We start from the raw sequence: 17,965 nt of genomic DNA, 5'->3' as shown, positions 1-17,965 counted from the left end.
CTTCTTCCTAGAGGATGGAGGAATGGACCTCCCTGCGAGTTTGCCTGGTTGGGGTAGAGGGGGCTACTCAGTAAATTATTTGGATATTTTTCCCATTTATTTACTTCTGAGACATTTTATAATCAGCTTGGAAAGCCTACTAATTTCTTTAACTTTTAGCAAACAGTGAAGCATGTATAGACAAAAATTTTGAAGGGTATTTAAATTGAGGAAAAACATGAAACCATGCTTTATGAAATATGCCTTCTGTGTTAGAATATATTGAGGTGATGCATATATTAATTAACTTCATTTAGCCGTTTCACAATGTACACATATTTCAAAACATGTTGCACACCATAAATATATACAATTTGTTGGTCAATTTTTAAAAATAAAAAGGAATAAAGACCTAACATATTTATACAATCGTATAAATATCAGCACTGATCATGAACCACTTAAAAATATTTATCAAGGTACTTTTTTTCTGCTAATTGAGATGTAAAAGAATGCCAGTGACCAGTTAAAGAAAAATATCAGGAAACCTGTCTTTGAATAAAATATTTATCTGCACAGTTTGATTTAGTTGGGTTGTTTGGCTTATATTTATTGAAAACTACATTGTGTAGAACTACTTAATTATTTTCTAGTTGTTTTATTTCTAGGTGACACTACACTGACGTCTATATTAGAATATACCCTTTAATAATGATCAATTGTAAAATGCTGGAGAGGATACGGAGAGTGGGAACTCTTATACACTGTATATAAGAATGTAAACTAGTACAGCCATTATGGAAAACAGCTTGGAAGTTTCTCAGAAAACTAAACATAGAACTATCATGTGATCCAACAATCCCACTAATGTATGTTTATTTTAAAAAAAACAAAAAACAAAAACAGAAATCAGTGAATCAAAGGGATACCTACCCCTCCATGTTTATCGTAGCATTGTCCTCAGTAGCCAACATATGAAATCCATCAACAAATGAATGGATCAAGAAAATGTAGAACATGTACACAATGGAATACTATGTAGCCATAAAAAAGAATGAAATCTTGTCATTTGCAGCCACATGGGAGGAACTGGGGTTCATTATATAAAGTGAAACAAGCCAGGCATAGAAAGACAGATGACACATGTTCTCACATGTGGAAGCTAAAAAAGTTGATCCGTGGAGATAGAAGTTAGAATGATAATTACCAGAGGCTGGGAAGGGTGTTGGGGGTGGGGGACGGGGAAGATGGGACTGAAGAGAGAGGTTGGTTAATGTGTTCAAACATATAGTCACATAGAAGGCATAAGTTCTAGTGTTTAATAGCACAATAGGGTGACTATAGTTAATAATAATTTATTGCATGTTTTTAAATAGCTAGAAGAGAAGATTTGAAATGTTCCCACTACAAAGAAATAAATGTTTGAGGTAATGGAGATCCTAAATATCCTGATTTTACCATTACACATTTTATGCATGTATCAAAATATCACATGTATCCCATAAACATGTACAAATATATGTCAGTAAAATATTTTTTAAATAAACGGGCCAGATGCGGTGGCTCACACCTGTAATCCTAGTACTTTGGGAGGCTGAGGCAGGCAGATCACTTGAGCTCAGGAGTTCTAGACCAGCCTGAGCAACATGGTGAAACCCCGTCTCTACCAAAAATACGAAAATTAGCTGGGCATGGTGACATACGTCTGTCATCCCAGCTACTCAAGAGGCTGAAGCATGAGAATCTCTTGAATCTGGGAAGTGGAAGTTGCAGTGAGCCAAGATCACACCACTGTACTATACAGCCTGGGCAACAGAGTGAGACTCTGTCTCAAAAAATAAATAAAATAAAATGAATTATTTTGCAAAGAGAGAGAGAGAAAAAAAAAGAATGATCAGCTAGAACTACATCAGCAATTCTTGATGTCTTATCCGAGGATGGAATGGGGTTTTATGGTCTTCTTATCTGGGCAGTTTGCCTTTATTCATTTTCTAGATTTTGCTATAGCAAGCATATTTTTAGTATAGTTTTATACTGTCTTAAACTGTTTGTAACTGTTTTAAACAGTTATTGTACTGATAAGAACTGAGGCTTAACTTGGATATAACTGAGATGAAATTAACAGAAGGTAGAACTCAGGGAAAGGAAGAGGGACAATTCTAAAACATGTGATACCTAATATAAGTGAAGAACTCTATGTTTTATGCATTTGCTTTCAGGAATCTCCTGTTTATATAGCACATACATTTTAAGTTCTTGCTCGACAATAGGAGTTATTGGTTTTTCTTTAGTCATAATTTCTCCCCAAATGTTATGTAATTTTGTTTGATGAGGATCCTTTCCGTGCATCCCCACCTCTCTTTTACTCTTTCCCATAATAATTCAAGTCCTATAATAACCAACCAGAAAGTATTTACTTCTAAGTTTCTTAATGCCCGGGTTCCAATGTTGTCTCAAATCAGTTTCTTTTTTCATCCTTAGTTGAAACAACCACCGCCTCCCCGCCCCGCCCAAAAAAGTCTTAATCTTGTGGGGTTAAATAAAAGAAAGAATGTAGTGAAAGGAAGATTCCTTTTATGCAAGCAGCAGAGAACTTGTAGGGATGACTGAAAGTGCCTGAGGGCATTTGGTCCCTATTGGTTTTCACTTCAAATGCAATGGTGCCCACAGATAGCCTGTATTGTTGTCAGTTAAATGGGATCATGAGTGTCTGAAAGGTGTTTGAGAATGAACCGAAAATCATTTTCACAAGTGGATGATTACTTCTGCCACATGTTAACCGAACTCTATCCGAATGGCCCAGATTTTTGAGCCTGCATTAATTGCTCTTTCAACCTTGACTGAGGCTTCTCTTATGAAAGCCCTTTCCAGGACTAAACCACTCTATATATTGATTTTTTTTTCTTTCTGTATTTTTCCTTGAAAAATGAAGGCTTGTAGAAAAAAGGCTTTATCATTCAAAATGAAAATTGATTGTTACATTTCTTTGAATAAAGCGCTAGACTCATAAGTGATCCACCAAAATTACTAGTTCTTTTTTTCAGGCTCCAAATAATTACCATCTTCTGTATACAATTATGTTTTTCAAATATTCATTAGTGATGATTTTTCATCATAAAGTAAAACCATGAACTCTCACAGCATGGACTCAGTGCAAATAAATTGTCATATTCTCATTTCTATTAGAATTGTGTGCCACCACTCTAATTGAAACTAAACTACAATATTTAGTAATGTGTGGAGAATTTTTGTGTGTTGAAGTATTCCTTGAACAATCTTCAAGTTAGAAAGGTTTTGTAAAGTGCTTTTAAAGTGTTTGAGTAAGCAAGTTCTTTATTTCATTTTACTATTTTCTATTTAAAATCTGGCCTAGAGAATATTAGCTATGTCTTTACTATTACTAGAATAATATGGGATCTAGTTCAAACATATTGTGATATGAAGATGGGTTAAATCTCAATGTTTTAATCAGAAAATGAGTTCTTAAAATGTCATTGACTTTTGTGATTATAAATGTTAGCCAAGAATATATAGTATTTAAAGGAAAATGGCTAAACAGTTAAACTTACTTCTGAGGTTTTTGGCTCAAAAGAAAACAAATCAGAATATTACATATGAATGTATTTTTAAAAAAACACACACACACATTCAACTGGGTACTATGTAAAGACAAGCATTTAAAATAGCTTTGTCGTATAAACATTGCAGCATTAATGCTTGAAATTTATTTTTACTAAACTTCGTTTTACTTAATAAATCTATTGCCAAGAACAATTTTATTGGTACTAAAATACATATGTTAATGATCAGGAAGTCTTTCTAAAGAAAAGTTTTTGTTCCTACTGTCACAGAACATTCTGATGGATTTCATAAAGACTATTTTTGTTCACAAATGAAAGCTTTTAGAAGTAATTGTGGTGTTGTCTTCCAGCTACCTTATTAATAGTTGACTCTTTTAAGAATCATGTAGATGCCAAAAAGGTTGTATAATTTTTAATGTAGGTACTGAGATACTCTACTGACTATATGTAACTATAGATATAGAAGATTTTTAAAATATACTATTTGCCTTGTTGGTAGTAGCTATTTTGGCTTAAGGCCTGGCCATTTCCTTTAAAAAAAGAATCAATTAGGCAAATACCATTTAAAAAACTGTTTTCTCTTGACTTTTTTTCCAAACAGCATAAAATATATTCTACACTTCTAAATCATATATTAAATATATAATCAAAAATTTGAAAGTTTAGTTTCTTCATATCTCTGATATTTCATGATACAATGTGACCTAAGAATAGCTGGATTTTTTTTTTTTTTTAAGTCATAGGTGAAAGAAATTGGTATATATTTAGTTGTCTTTGTGCTTTATTTCCTAGCAATCAGATGTGTGTTTCTTTGGAGCAAATAGTGCTCTGCATTTGGAATAACCCAGAAGAGGCATTAATACTTTCTGATTATTGCTATGTTTATACTGACTGATAGAACCAAATGCTTCCAGGCTTTACTCTTGTCTGTTAAATCCGAGCTTTGTGTCAGTGCTTGCTAATTTCTTTGTTACCTAATCCCATGCAAGAAGAAAAGATTTTAAAGTTAAGCAGACAATTTTTTGTTGTTGTTGTTCAAAGGGAACAACTTCTTAATACCTTGCTTAAGTTGGATGTGTTCATGAAAACAAATACTTTAAATAGTATCTGAGCGGTTATTTTAAAATAATCCAAAACACTCTAGTTACATGAGTATTGTGATGCATTGGAAATAGCTCAATAGAAAAAGTGTTATAGTTAAATTAGTTTTGGAAATATGTGCTTCTAAAAATGTCATGTACAATGGAATACCTCTTTTAACCCCATTCAAATAATTATTGGATCAAATTTAACTTTGATTAGGGATTCCCTCCACCTCCCCCCTTCCCCCCACCGCCACCGCCAACCCAGGGCCATAATAGAGTACTGGAGAATGTAGCATGGCCATGAAAACTGATGATATTTGTGTTCTTTTGTTTTTCCATTCATTTCTGATTTAACTAAAAGAATTTGACAAAGATGACAACAAAATATTTAAAACCAAATTCTGTAGGTTGGTGGAAATGAATGTTAAAAAGCCCTCAGACACACACACACACACATACACACACAAAATCTGCTTTCCTCTTCAAGATCAGGTGAAAAAAATTCACAGTACTCGTTAGAAAATGCTTCTCTCATGCTGTGTGATAGATACTTATTTTATTGGATAACATTGTAAATTGTCACATAAAACCAAGTTAAATGTGTGTTCTTGGTTTGACTGGTATTTGACAGGTCTCATTTACATACCCTTAAAAAAAAAACTTCTTTGAGTTAATCATACAATCATGAGGAAGCTAGTAATGACTCAGCAGGTTACAAAATATTGAGGGAGAATACAGCTGCAGCATAGACCCGCTAGCAAATCTCTAGTACACCTAGCCGAGGTACTCTCTGTTCAGCCTGACACACACATTTCTTAGATAATATTTTTCTATATGTTTATTTGGTAGACTCATACTTTATAAAGCAATAAAATGCCAATTGTCCAGAATGCAAATGATAATAACATTAAAAATGGATTTTTTAAGACAAGTTAGTAGCGATCAAAGATCTGTTAAATTAATGCCATTTCCATTGTATGTCAAATAAATGGTTATATTTAATTTTATCAGCTGTTCATTTTCCTTTTACAGCATTATGCAGTTATAATTTATTTTTATAACAGTGACTCTCAGATGCTATGGGATTCTTCCTAATCATTAAAGATCAAGTTATATTTTCTAACTGTTTGAAGTCAACTTGATTTTTATATGCAGATTCTTTAAAAATTGGCTATAGATATATATACAGTCTTTCTATATAGAGTAACTCATTTTTCTGTAATTAAGGATACTGGAGCCTGTAAATATAATGAACAAAATCTATTGCCTAAGTAGAGCATAGTATCAGGTTAAATGTAACTTTCATGTATTTTTCTGAAATAGAACTCTTTTTGGCCTTAGATACCATAAAAAAATTATAACCTAACACTGAACATTAAGAAACAACAAAGAATAGTAATTCAACAGCAATGCCGTCATAAGATGGGTTAGGAGAAAATGCTTTTTTAGTTTTGTAGATGTCTTCTAATAAATGGATTATCTGATAGTTACCAAATAGTAAAAAGATTTTTGCTCCATTTTCCTCATTCCCTCCACATTCCAGGCCTTCTGAGGTAAAAGGATTACCCATCTACAAGGAATTTAGACTACTCTAAATTCCAAAACTTGAGAATGACCTTGGAAACTAGAAAACCCATTTAAGCATGAAAGCTTATAGGATGTCTCCACTGTACTCAAGATAATGAGATAAAGGACTTTATCTTTGGTCTCTAAGTACTCAACTTGGTCATACCAGAAATACATATTTATAGTAATAATGACCACAATCCCCCAAATATTTAATAATGGTAACTTTTTCTGATTACAAAAGTAAGATGTACCTTTATACATTTGCTGATGGTAACTCAAAATGGTATAGCTAGTTTGGAAAACAATTTGGCAGTTTCTTGTAAAGTTAAACATGTACTTTCAATATGACCCCACAATCCCACTCCTAGATATTTACTCAGGAGAAATGAAGACATGCTTACACAAAAAGACTTGTACACAAGTGTTTCTAATAGCTTTATTTATGATATCCAAAGAAGTGAAAACAAATGTCCACCAACTAGTGAATAAACGCATTCTTGCGAATCCCTGCAATGGAATATATTGCTTAGCAATGAAAGGAGTGGGCTTCTGATATTAACTACATACAACAACATGGATGAATCACCAAAGCATTCTACTCAATGAAAGAAGTCAGACAGAAAGGCTACATATTGAATAATTCCAATTATATGTTGTTCTGGAAAAAGAAAAATTATAAGATCAGAAATCAAATGAGGGGTTGCCAGAGCTAGGGATGTAAGGAAGTGATAGATCACAAAGGGCATAAGGAGACTTTTGGGGAGGTGGAAATGTTCTATAAGTTGATTGTGGTGGTGGTTACATGACTGTGTCAACACTTACCAAATTAGATTCCTGAAACAGGTAAATTTTACTTTGTGTAAACTATACCAATAAACTTTACTCAAACAGTGAAAGGAAGACATGGCCAATGTAGACATAGTGGAAATATAGAAAGGCATAAAGAATAATATGAAATTCATCTTAAATTTCACTCACGAGATATTAACTATAAGATTAACATTTTGTTGCATTTTTCTACATATTTCTCTATGCATATAACATGAACTCGTGTGACTGCCTTTTTAAAACATAACATTATAAGAGTTTTCCCATATCGTTAGTCCCTCTGTCCCCCTGCTTTCTGTCTTCAAAGTAACCCAACATTTTAAGCAAATTTGTTAATCCATCATTTTGATGATGTTGCAGCTGATTATTATTCTTTATGCAGGACCTTCACTGTCAGCAAGACTGACACTGAGTCAGTTAGCTTGTGGTGTTGATGGTTTGTGTATCACTATTTACTTTCACTTCTATATGACCCAGTTGCCCAGCAGTCTACAAAGTGAGACACTTTTAAAGAGCTGAGAAGCAGGCTGTGGTTCCAGGCAAAGGTCATTCCAGATGCTCTCTGTGGCTCCGAGCCAGCTATTTGGTGCATATCTTGCTAGTTCACTTTCATGGAGGGCACCTGTCATGTCCACAGTATCTAGCTCCAGAGGTCATTGCTGTTAACCCTGAAATAAGAGCTTGGGTATGTGCATTTCAAAACAGGAAACTGCAGAGGAAAGACAGAAAGAGAGCAACTAAATACCTGTCACTAGAACCACAGAGAAGAAATTAGAAGCTAGAGCAAAGGTGGAGCAAAGGGTTTTAAGGGGTCCTTGAGAAGAAACAATGAACAGGTAAGAATAAGAGCAGTAATGTCTCAGCCAGTCATGAAATGAATTCACATTCCATCCACAAGCACAGATGATGGAATGAATTAAGGGCATATCATAAATGCTGAATAGAAGTTCACCAAACACTTCAGTTAGCTGATGTGCTGAAAGAAAATATATAATTGGTTTGGACCATTTGGGTGATGTTTTACAGTGCAAGAACTTTGTTTTTATTTTGACTTTTAGTAACTCCATGTTTTTTTTCCCCGTGGATTCTGAAAATTTCTGGGAATTTTCAGGGAATTAAGAAGAATACTTAAATCTGCCATAACTCTACCACTCAGAGATACTATTAGTAATATTTTTGAATTATTTTTACATATTCTTTGACAAGTTCCAAATCATTAACTATGTGTGTAGTTTTGAATCCTACTCTTTTCATATAATATTACACAATGTGATACTTTCTATGTTATTAATTTTATCAAAAACATAATTTCATTGGCAACATGGTATTTCTCTGTGGATATGCCAGCATGCATTGAATAATTTTACTGCTGCTGGACATTTGTTATCAGTTTCCAATAATATAAACAACACTGTTCTATGTATCCCTACAGCATACACCTTTATATGCACCTCTTTATTACCTTAATACATTCGGGAATGAAAGAGTATGATTGTTTCTATGTATTGACATGTTATCCTATAGAAAGATCATCTCCCAAGATGTTACACTCCCACTAGTAGTGAATGAGTGTGCATTCATTCCCCACACCTTAGCCAACTTCCTTTGTCACTGTTTCTAAAGAGGGGAGAGGGGAAAACAGTATGTTTGTTGTGTTTTGCAAAATAGGATTATTTTAATAAGACAGAAACTAAAGATTCAGCCTAATATTTTAGCTTTAAAAGTTGTGGAAGTCTAAAAATCTTAAGCCCCTCAATAAATAGTTAATCATAATACTTTTTAAAAAATCACTCAGAATTATATATAAATTTATTTGAACAGCCTCTGCACTGTGAATCCTTCATTTCAGAATAAAGAATTATGATAAAATATTGAAAAATCTTTCTTTAATTTTAAAATTAGGCCTCTACCTGTCATATTTTAAACTAGCAATATTTTCCACTTTTGTAGGGAATGTGTTTATAATTTTGTGGCATAATTTTGGAATAGCTCTCCACAACAGGGTCACACTAATTTTTAATTTATTCTTTTTCCTCCCTGATATTTCAGTATATCACCTGTATATTCAGTAAGAATAATATTCTCAAATGATTGGCTAATCATTTCAATCCAGCTTACAAGGTCAATGCAAAGTTAAAGAAAAGCCGTGGTTGAAACTATGTAAAACTACACAATGGCTATTCATTACTATCTGAATTTTGTAATTAAAAATTTTGCAGTGAGATGCTTTCATAAGTCAGGTAAATCCCATAAGGATGGAGCTAGCAGAGACCTTAGAAATCAGCAAATCCATCCTTTCATTGGATAGGTGAGGACATGGAGACTGAGATTGGTGCAGGCACATTTTGGGGTCACCCAGCTGGACAGTGACCCTTCACCCTGGATTCTTGGCTCTGCAGCTGGCTGCTCCTCAGGCCGCACTACTCAGCTCCAGTCACCTGAGAACTGAAGCATTGATAACTTTGTCCTCAATTAATAGCCTTTGTCTCTCCTAAGAATTGCATGTAAGAATAAAATTACTACTGGTTCTTTGATTATCCTTTCTAACTCCTACTTTGCTCAATTTGTGGTAAGGACTGACAAATTGATAAGTCACATAAATCAATTCCCTTTCGAGAACCGAGAATAAGCTAACTCATTTTGTAACACAGAAGCTGCATGTTGTCTCACTTTCCTAATGAGCTAAACTTTGCCTTTAGCAGGCTGGTCTCAAAAATAAATACCTATGGAAGAAATATGATTACATGGAAGCGCAACATTATTCATCTTAAGTATTCTTTGGCTTTTGTTTTTCTTTCCAGATATCTGTATGCCCTTGGACAGAAGGTTTGGAAAAGATGGAAAAAACGTTACTTTGTTCTAGTTCAGGTTAGTCCTTTTTTCCTGTTAAATAATCACTCTAAGATAGCAGCTCTCAAAATGTGTTTATGTGGGTTATATCTATCAAAATTTACTGTTTTAGAAATTAAAATATGTTTAAGCCACTTTAAATAAAAGCAGTACATTCATTACATGCTAACACTAAAGTTTTTATGTAAAATAACTGTTTTCCAAGCCAAACAATTTAGCGAAATAAGTGGCATTGTTTTATGCTTTTGTACTCTTTACCCTCTGGCTTAATAGAAGGTAACTGTATTCTTGCATCAGCTGCTGCATTCAGTTTTTTGCAATATCAGATAAAATGTAGCCTCTGGAAAACTCAAATTTATACTAATGGGAGAAAAAGTGTGAAAAAGGCAAATAACTTCTGAATATTCTTATAAAGACAGTTTTGACCTTGTAGACCCTCTGAAAAGATCTTGGAGATCTCTGGGATTCCAAGACTATACCTTGAGAACCACTGCATCATTCTATATTTTATATATAAAGCATAATACATACAATCATTCATTTTGATATAAATATTATATTTGTACTAACTGGCATTTTAATGCAAATATGCTGCCATTTAATGCAAATATGCCACATTTAGTACAAATAAGCCAAAAAATCACCTGTTCACATAAATATGTTTTTAAGTCAACTTGCCTGGTATATATTTGTTTATGATTGGATTCTGAACATATATCAGAACGTGCAGTTTGGCTGACTCTTCTTTTGTAATCATGAATAACTTTGCTCATACTAATTAAGTTAAATTTATATTAAAGAATACCCTTCTAAGTAATAGTCACTCCAGTCCATGATAAATCCAAGCTATTTTGTTCCCAATATATGACAAGAGTATCACTCTTGGAATTCTTAACACAAAACATTCTGTAAAAATCTCATTGATTCCAATGGCACACATTAAACAAGCTTAACTGGACTAGATCAGAATGACATGGTAAAATGCCAAGGAAGGAAAATGATCATTTGCTGTCTTCCAGCGAGTACGTACAGCCATCCATCAATTGCTGGATAAAATTACTTTATTGATGTCCCATGATAGCCTGGTAACTCCATGAAAAGTGTGAAAACTCAGTGAAAAGTAATTTTATCTACATGGCAAACAACCAGCCTATTTTTTTTTCCTAGCTAAAAGGTAATCTCTTCTTACGTGATTAGAACTAATAGTCGGTCAACTTTAATAAAAGATACGTACACATGCACACACAGATTTAATTTTTTTATATAGAGCCCTAGCATTTGCTTTGAAAAGGTTACCTGTTTGGGGTTGTGAGTGATCTATTTTTCAAAAACCTTAAGGCATCTTCTACAGTTTCCACATTTAGTTTCTTACATTGGTGCATGAATTTAAATGCATTTCCTAAGCAATTTTAGTATATATTTCTGGACGCTTATTTATATCTTGTGGATATATTTCACTCATATCTAATTCAACAAGGTTGTGTTAGTGACTTGTCTTTATCAAGTTTTTCTAAAGCATTCAGCTGACTTTTCATGGAAACAGCAGCTTTTTCAGTTATTTTATGCATTTATGTAAAATCTCATTTAACTACATAATTTCAGTAGCTAATGTTTTTAGCATAAACTAGTTTGGGAACAAACCCAGCTAAATTAGTAAGCATAGATCTTAACTGGTGGAAATAGGTATGAAAGAACATGGGAATGTAACCCAATAACCACAGATGTTTAGTATGTTATTTGCATTAGTCACTGGTTTTATTATTATTATTATTATTTGATTGTTTTAACTGATTTTTTGAATATGAAAGTTAGACTTTTGCAGATTAGTCTTAAGAGGTCAAATGATCACCTCATGCTTTTTGCCAGGTAAGGTTCCAAGTAATCCTTTGCCCCTTATCTTATTTTCTAGCATATGATCATAAGACTCAGAAGTTATAAGGCAAATATATATACTTTGATTATTACTCATAAGAGAGTTTAGAAATGAAGGAAGGGATTGTAATACTTTGAGACTATTAATTGGTGTGTTTTTGGGGGAAGATTAACCATGTCTTTGGGGAGCTAAAAGTGTTTTCTCAATAACAAAAATATGCTTTACATTTTAAAAGGGTTATCGAAGTTAATTCAAAGTAGGCAAACCCATATGTTTCATAATTTAAATTTAAGAAAGTACCACCAAATTATAATGAATTTGAATTTATTCTACCTGAGGTTTCTTCTTAAAATTTGAAGTCATGTTTAAGCATTATATATTTACTTTCCACACATATATGTGCATATATCCACATGCATTCATGCAGAGAATTCCATGCCCAAATGTACTGAGAATCTATGTCAGTATTCTGACAAGTTTTAAACACAAGTGAATCTTCCATTCAATTCCAAATGTAACAGGAAGGCAAATTGAAGGTACACACTTCAAAATCAAGATGGGTATGTATGGAGATTCAATGAGAATGACCCATTGGGAGGAACTGGGTAGTTTTTATTAGTATTTTTAAAGGCAGCTCTGATTCTATCCACACATAGTTTGTAGGTCCATACCTGCAGGCTGCATTATTGAAAGGTGAAGGAATCATTTTCATAGGGAGGAGTGTATACCCCTGCTGTGTCTGCCGCTGCCATCGGCAGAATGGTGCTCTGTTGATAATGTGAATCTCATCACCACTTGTGAGTGTGTATTATGAGTGATATCGCTGGAAATCCAACCATCAGCTCAAGAATTTGTACTCATAAAAATTGATTGAGAGTAAGGTTTGGCCAGCTGCAAAGTCATTGTTCAAAGTGAACACTCGAGGAGCCACTGAGGTGAAAAGACTTTTCAAAGACTCTCATGTAAACATTTAAATTGGAGTCAAAAGGTGGGAAAATAAATGATTTGTTAATATTGAGTGTTTTTTTGGCTTCTAAGTAAGATCATTTTGGTATCTGTTTATATTCTGATGCCAATGTAGTTATAGTAATAAATAGATTTTAATGCTTTCTAAGAGGCTTCTTTTTTTAATGAAGGTAAATTTTGGTTCAAGCCAAATTGAAAGAACAGTGATTTTGAAGAATATGCTTGAAATACTACCAGAATTAAACTTGTATATGTTTGTTACTTACTTTTCTTGTGCTTGTTCAGTGTTTTTGTATTAGATTTGGATGATATAATTGGTGTAAAGTACTTAAGATACTTTAATATATTGTAGTTCATTATAATAAAATAATTTGATACCTTTAACACTCTGAATTTGAGATTTGAGAAAACCAAGTATTACTTCATTTTATATTCTAATGCCTATTCAAAAATGTATGTCCCAGGTATTCTATATTCTGTAGTAAAAAAAAAAAATTCTGAAGCACTCCCCAATTAACATAATTATTGCTATATTAAATCTAATTAAGCAATTACTTTGTGGCAAGCATTTATGTAAAACATTTGTAATACTTTATCTTATCAGAATAAGCCTATGAGGGTAGGTATTATTATTATACCCATTGTACAGATAAGAAAATAATACAAAGAGGGGTTTTGGAACTTACTTAGGATTGGGCAGTTTAGTAAGTGGTAGAGTCAAGCAAATCCAGTTCTGTCAAACTTCTATTTTCTCTGCCATACTGCTATGATTACATTGATGCTCATAACTACAGTTGATCTGAAGACAAACAGATACATGATGAATCACTATGGATCATTCATTTCAAGAAGTACAAAACAGTGTTACTCTATTAGAAAAATGGCCAGGGAGTGATGACATAATGAGTCCTGTGCTCATGAAGGCCACTGACTGTGACATCATTGGAAACTGAGTAGACGTCTGTATTGTTTTGGCCTTGTATCAAAGTGTTCACTGCTTGTTGTTGATGTGTCAGAATCATGACTTGAAGTTGCTGCAAACAACAGCAGGCTATCAAGACATAATGTTAATTACATATCAGCTGAGTTGGCATGGGATGTAAACAGTCAGCCATGCCACAGAGTGATCCATACCTGCTGCAGATGTATGAGAGGCACTCTGTTAGTGAGATGTCATCAAGATCTGCTTTCAACATAAAGAAGTGGCTGCCCATCCTATGATTTCTGAAATATTCAGCACACATGGGGACCCACTACAGCTGACTCCTCTCACTCACTTGAGAATGAAACTACCACCTGAAGAACGTGAAATTCAGTTATATGCTCCAGGTTTAGTCTGGGACACTAGCTGATGTTTGCTTATGGCAGTAAGATAAAGTGAAATGAACAGACACATTGTTGCCAAATCAAGAAAATCATGGCATAATGACTTTTTAGCTTTATGCTTTAAATTGGATTAAAATTTACAAACCCAGGACATGCTCAGCGTAGGATAAAAATCAAACCATGCAATTTTTATGGTAGAAAATCAAAGGCCTCTTCGACACTCCTGCTGGCACTACCACCTTAGTCTACTATCCTTTGCAAAAGTATTCAAGTAGCCATTGGTAGTAGTGTGGCCTTCCAAACTTGTTTGGAAGGAGTCAGGCACCTTTAATTCATCACTGTGTGAAACACACATCCACTCATTCCTAATGGAATCATTTCATGTATTTTTATTCTATGAGTTGCTTTGTTTCCCCTTTAAAATATATCCATGAGAAGTTGCCATATCAACATATAAGAATCTATTTAATGCCAGGTGCTGTGAATCCCAGCATGTTAGGAGGCTGAAGCAGGAGAATCACTTGAGGCCAGGAGTTCAAGACTGCAGTAGGCCATGATTGCACTGCTGCACTCTAGCCTGGGTAACAGAGCAAAACCCTGTCTTAAAAAAAAAAAAAAAAAAAAAAAAACCCACAACCAAACAACAACCAAAAAAAACCTTTTAAGTGAATAAATAAATAACTGGATTCTATATTATAAATTTACATACTTTTAACAGTCCTCCTTGTTTGAACATTTAAGTTTTTTAAATTAAACAATGCTACTTTGAATGTTGTTTTTGTTGTGGAGGAGAAAAAAGTAATGCCACTATCAATATATGTGTAATTCTTGTATATTAATCTTCATATATATGTGGGAGTATTCTTATAGAAATGAAATAATTGCTGGCTAAAAATTCACAAACGTTTACATTTTGTGAGCTTAATTTTTTTTTGAAAATTGTTCTACAAGATTCCATTTCAAATTGCTCTGAGTGTGTACATGTGTATTTCTGTGTATTTGTATGCATTCATATGCATATATATGTCTTTATATCTACAGGTATGTGTATAAAATCTCCTACACAAGTAGTGTGTCTGAATCTGTGCATAGTGGAGAATCTGTAAATATTTGTTAAGTAAATGAATATTCCTCCTTTAATTTAGGTTCCTTCCCAAACCTCTGTAAGGAATATGAAATTGACTTCTATTTGAACATACTTAAATAAAAACCTAGGTGTCATGTTTGATCCCTCTTTTTTCCTTATCCTCATGGCAGAAAAGATTGCTATTCCATAGCAAAAACAACATTCCATTTACATCCCATCATCTCCATCTTCTTCACTATCATAGTAGTTGAAACCACCATCATCTTCACATGGATTCCTACAATGGCATCCTAGCTGTTCTCTCTGCTTCCACTTCCATCCTTCTTAACAATCTGTTCTTCACATTGTGGGATGATCTATTTGAAGCATAACTCACATTATGACAATTTCCTGCTTAAATCCTTCCAGGGACTCCCTTTGCACTTAGAATAGCTCATAGAGGAGGTCCTAAATATTCTGGCCTCAAGCTTCCTCTTTGAATAGTTATTTCGTGTCACTGAGCTACATCTTGACTTCTAAAACTCTTTCCTCAGATTAATTACAGTGCCAAGAGTAGGAGTTTAGCACCTTCAAGTCACCAGATAGCCCCACCAAAGGCACCTCAAATAAATATATAAACTGGGGTTATTTTTAAGTGTCATTGTTGTGTAAATACACCTTTGGATTAAGTCCCTTACTTTTCTTCCACCTAGCTTGTTAGGCCACCCTTAACCCCCTCTGTAGAAATTCTGAACATTCTACAGCTTTTATTTTCCTCATGTCTGGCTCATTCCTTCATGTCCATTTAGATATCAGTTCAAATGTTGCCTTTTCAAATGTGCCTTTTCCACCCAGGCAACCTGAAGTACCCCTCAGCTCATTCCCTGTCGCATTCTTCTGTTTGATATTGTTAGGGGCATTTATCTCCAATTAATTTTTTTTACATTCATATGTTTATCGTTATTTTTGTTATTATCTCTTTACCCCTTCTAGAATGTATGTTCCATGAAAAGAAGGACTTTATCTTTCTTTTAGTGTACTTTATCTGTGGAACGTTAAACACTGCCTGGTACATGAGTAGAAACTAAGTATTTGTTACGTAAATAAATATATGCAAATCTTTCTCAACATTGTTCTGAAAAGAATGACTTTCTTTTCTCTAATTTGTACACCAAATGCTAAATCTTTTTACACCATTTGGACAAGACAGTTAACAATAAATATTCCTGTCCAATCTTTCTGGATCTTGAAGATTTATTCATTTTTCATGATTAAATTCAGCTCTGGTTTAGTTTGGTTTTTTAAATAACTCCAGCAGCACCTTTGGCCTCTGCCAAGAACATTTCCAGCTAAGGATTTTTAAAGCCTTAATCTTCACTGAAATTAGATGGTGGCAGTTGCTAAGCTGCCAGCTGTTAACATGATCCCTGCAGTAGGAATACAACATACAAACCGAAATGCTGTGGTCTCTAGAATCCCATAGTTAGCACTTACATGTGTGGACACAGACAGGTGTTGCACAGGTTGGCAATTGAGAACAAAATGGGAGGTTTCGTATACCAGATACAGATACCTTGTGGTACTACAGCAACTTAGGTGTCCTATCAAAAGCAGTGATGCTAAAACCTGATTTCATGCTGTCCCCAGATTAAACTCTGTTCATATCTCCCAATTCTCAACAAATCCATTCTTTACAGAGTTATTAAGAGTGGATTGGGTAAAAGATATTGAATGTTTGTCATTGCTGTGCTTCCACTGAAGGGATTTTCAATTTCAATATAGTAAATTATATAAGCTTTGTTCAGAAATACACAAGTAAGCTCATAAATGAAAACAAATACCAGATCAGAATAGGTCAAATCACCTGTTTCTATCTAATTCCCTGGCATGTGGTGATGAGGCAGAGTAGAGGCTGCAAGACTGCCTCTAACTGGGAGCACAGGGAACAGGGTGACCCCTGCTAGTCTTTCAGCAGCATATTTTAACTATTAGCACGAACTGATACAGGTCTGAGTACAACTTCTCCAGATTACCTGTGAACTGGTAACTGGCTAGTAAATCAGCAGCTACAGGTGTTAATACTATTCAGGGACACTTGAATTTACCCTGTGGGTTTGTTCTATTTCTGGCCTTGGGAATGTGATTTATCATGACCTTGCAAAGGGGATGGATAAAAGTAAGATCTCTTGGGGTACTAAAGGAACTAAAAGAAGGATGAAATATGGCAACATTTTGTGGAAATAGAACCAGGAATCAGCGAGCCCAAAAGATAGCATTAATAGGTTGTAGCTTCTGGAGTCGATGTATTCGAAAAGCCAGATTGCACCTTTTTCAGTTGTCTCATGGGTCACATTTCCTAATTGTCAGTGACAGCTTTGTTAGTTGTTGGTATTTTATTACTCTTCCATCTGTACTCTTTGTTATCTCTCTAGGCCCAATTATCTGTGACACAGTCTAGGTCTGTTGGGTGATGTTTTAGATATTAAACAAAATATTAAAGAAGTTAAAAGCTAAAGGCAAATGTTTCAATACTTTGCCATTTAAGTGACCGTGCCTCTAGAAATGGAGTGATTCCTCTAAACCTGAAGTTTCTGACTTGTTGATTTTTGTTGTTGTATCTTAAAGACTTGTTAAATTGGTACTTACAACTTTATATCTTCAGCATGTTAGAAAATAATTGTCTCATTTAAAGCTAGCTAGAGATACAATACTTAGAGCATAAAACGGCAACTTCAAGTTGTACTTCAGGTTATGTGAAGAAAAATGCACATTAATGTGAGCATTTCACCTCACATGGTTTTTGACAACTAATTTATAAGGCTAGATCATAAATAGCAAGTAA

General features: G+C 34.1%; 1 protein-coding gene across 8 annotated transcripts in view; it reads left to right on the top strand.

Moving 5' to 3' along the window:
* CADPS2 (calcium dependent secretion activator 2) overlaps positions 1 to 17,965 on the top strand; it is a 572,739-nt gene that overhangs the window by 353,834 nt on the left and 200,940 nt on the right. For all 8 annotated transcript variants that reach the window (XM_028846226.2, XM_015134824.3, XM_077997218.1 and 5 more), the window contains exon 9: positions 9,844 to 9,910. In XM_028846226.2, coding sequence (XP_028702059.1) covers positions 9,844 to 9,910 — 67 coding nt within the window. The remainder of the gene's footprint in view (positions 1 to 9,843; positions 9,911 to 17,965) is intronic.

Source organism: Macaca mulatta, chromosome 3, assembly GCF_049350105.2.
Source record: "Macaca mulatta isolate MMU2019108-1 chromosome 3, T2T-MMU8v2.0, whole genome shotgun sequence".
NCBI classification, from domain to species: Eukaryota; Metazoa; Chordata; class Mammalia; order Primates; family Cercopithecidae; genus Macaca; species Macaca mulatta.
The sequence above is the reverse complement of the archived record's forward strand: the minus strand, read 5'-3'. Positions and strand labels throughout refer to the sequence as shown.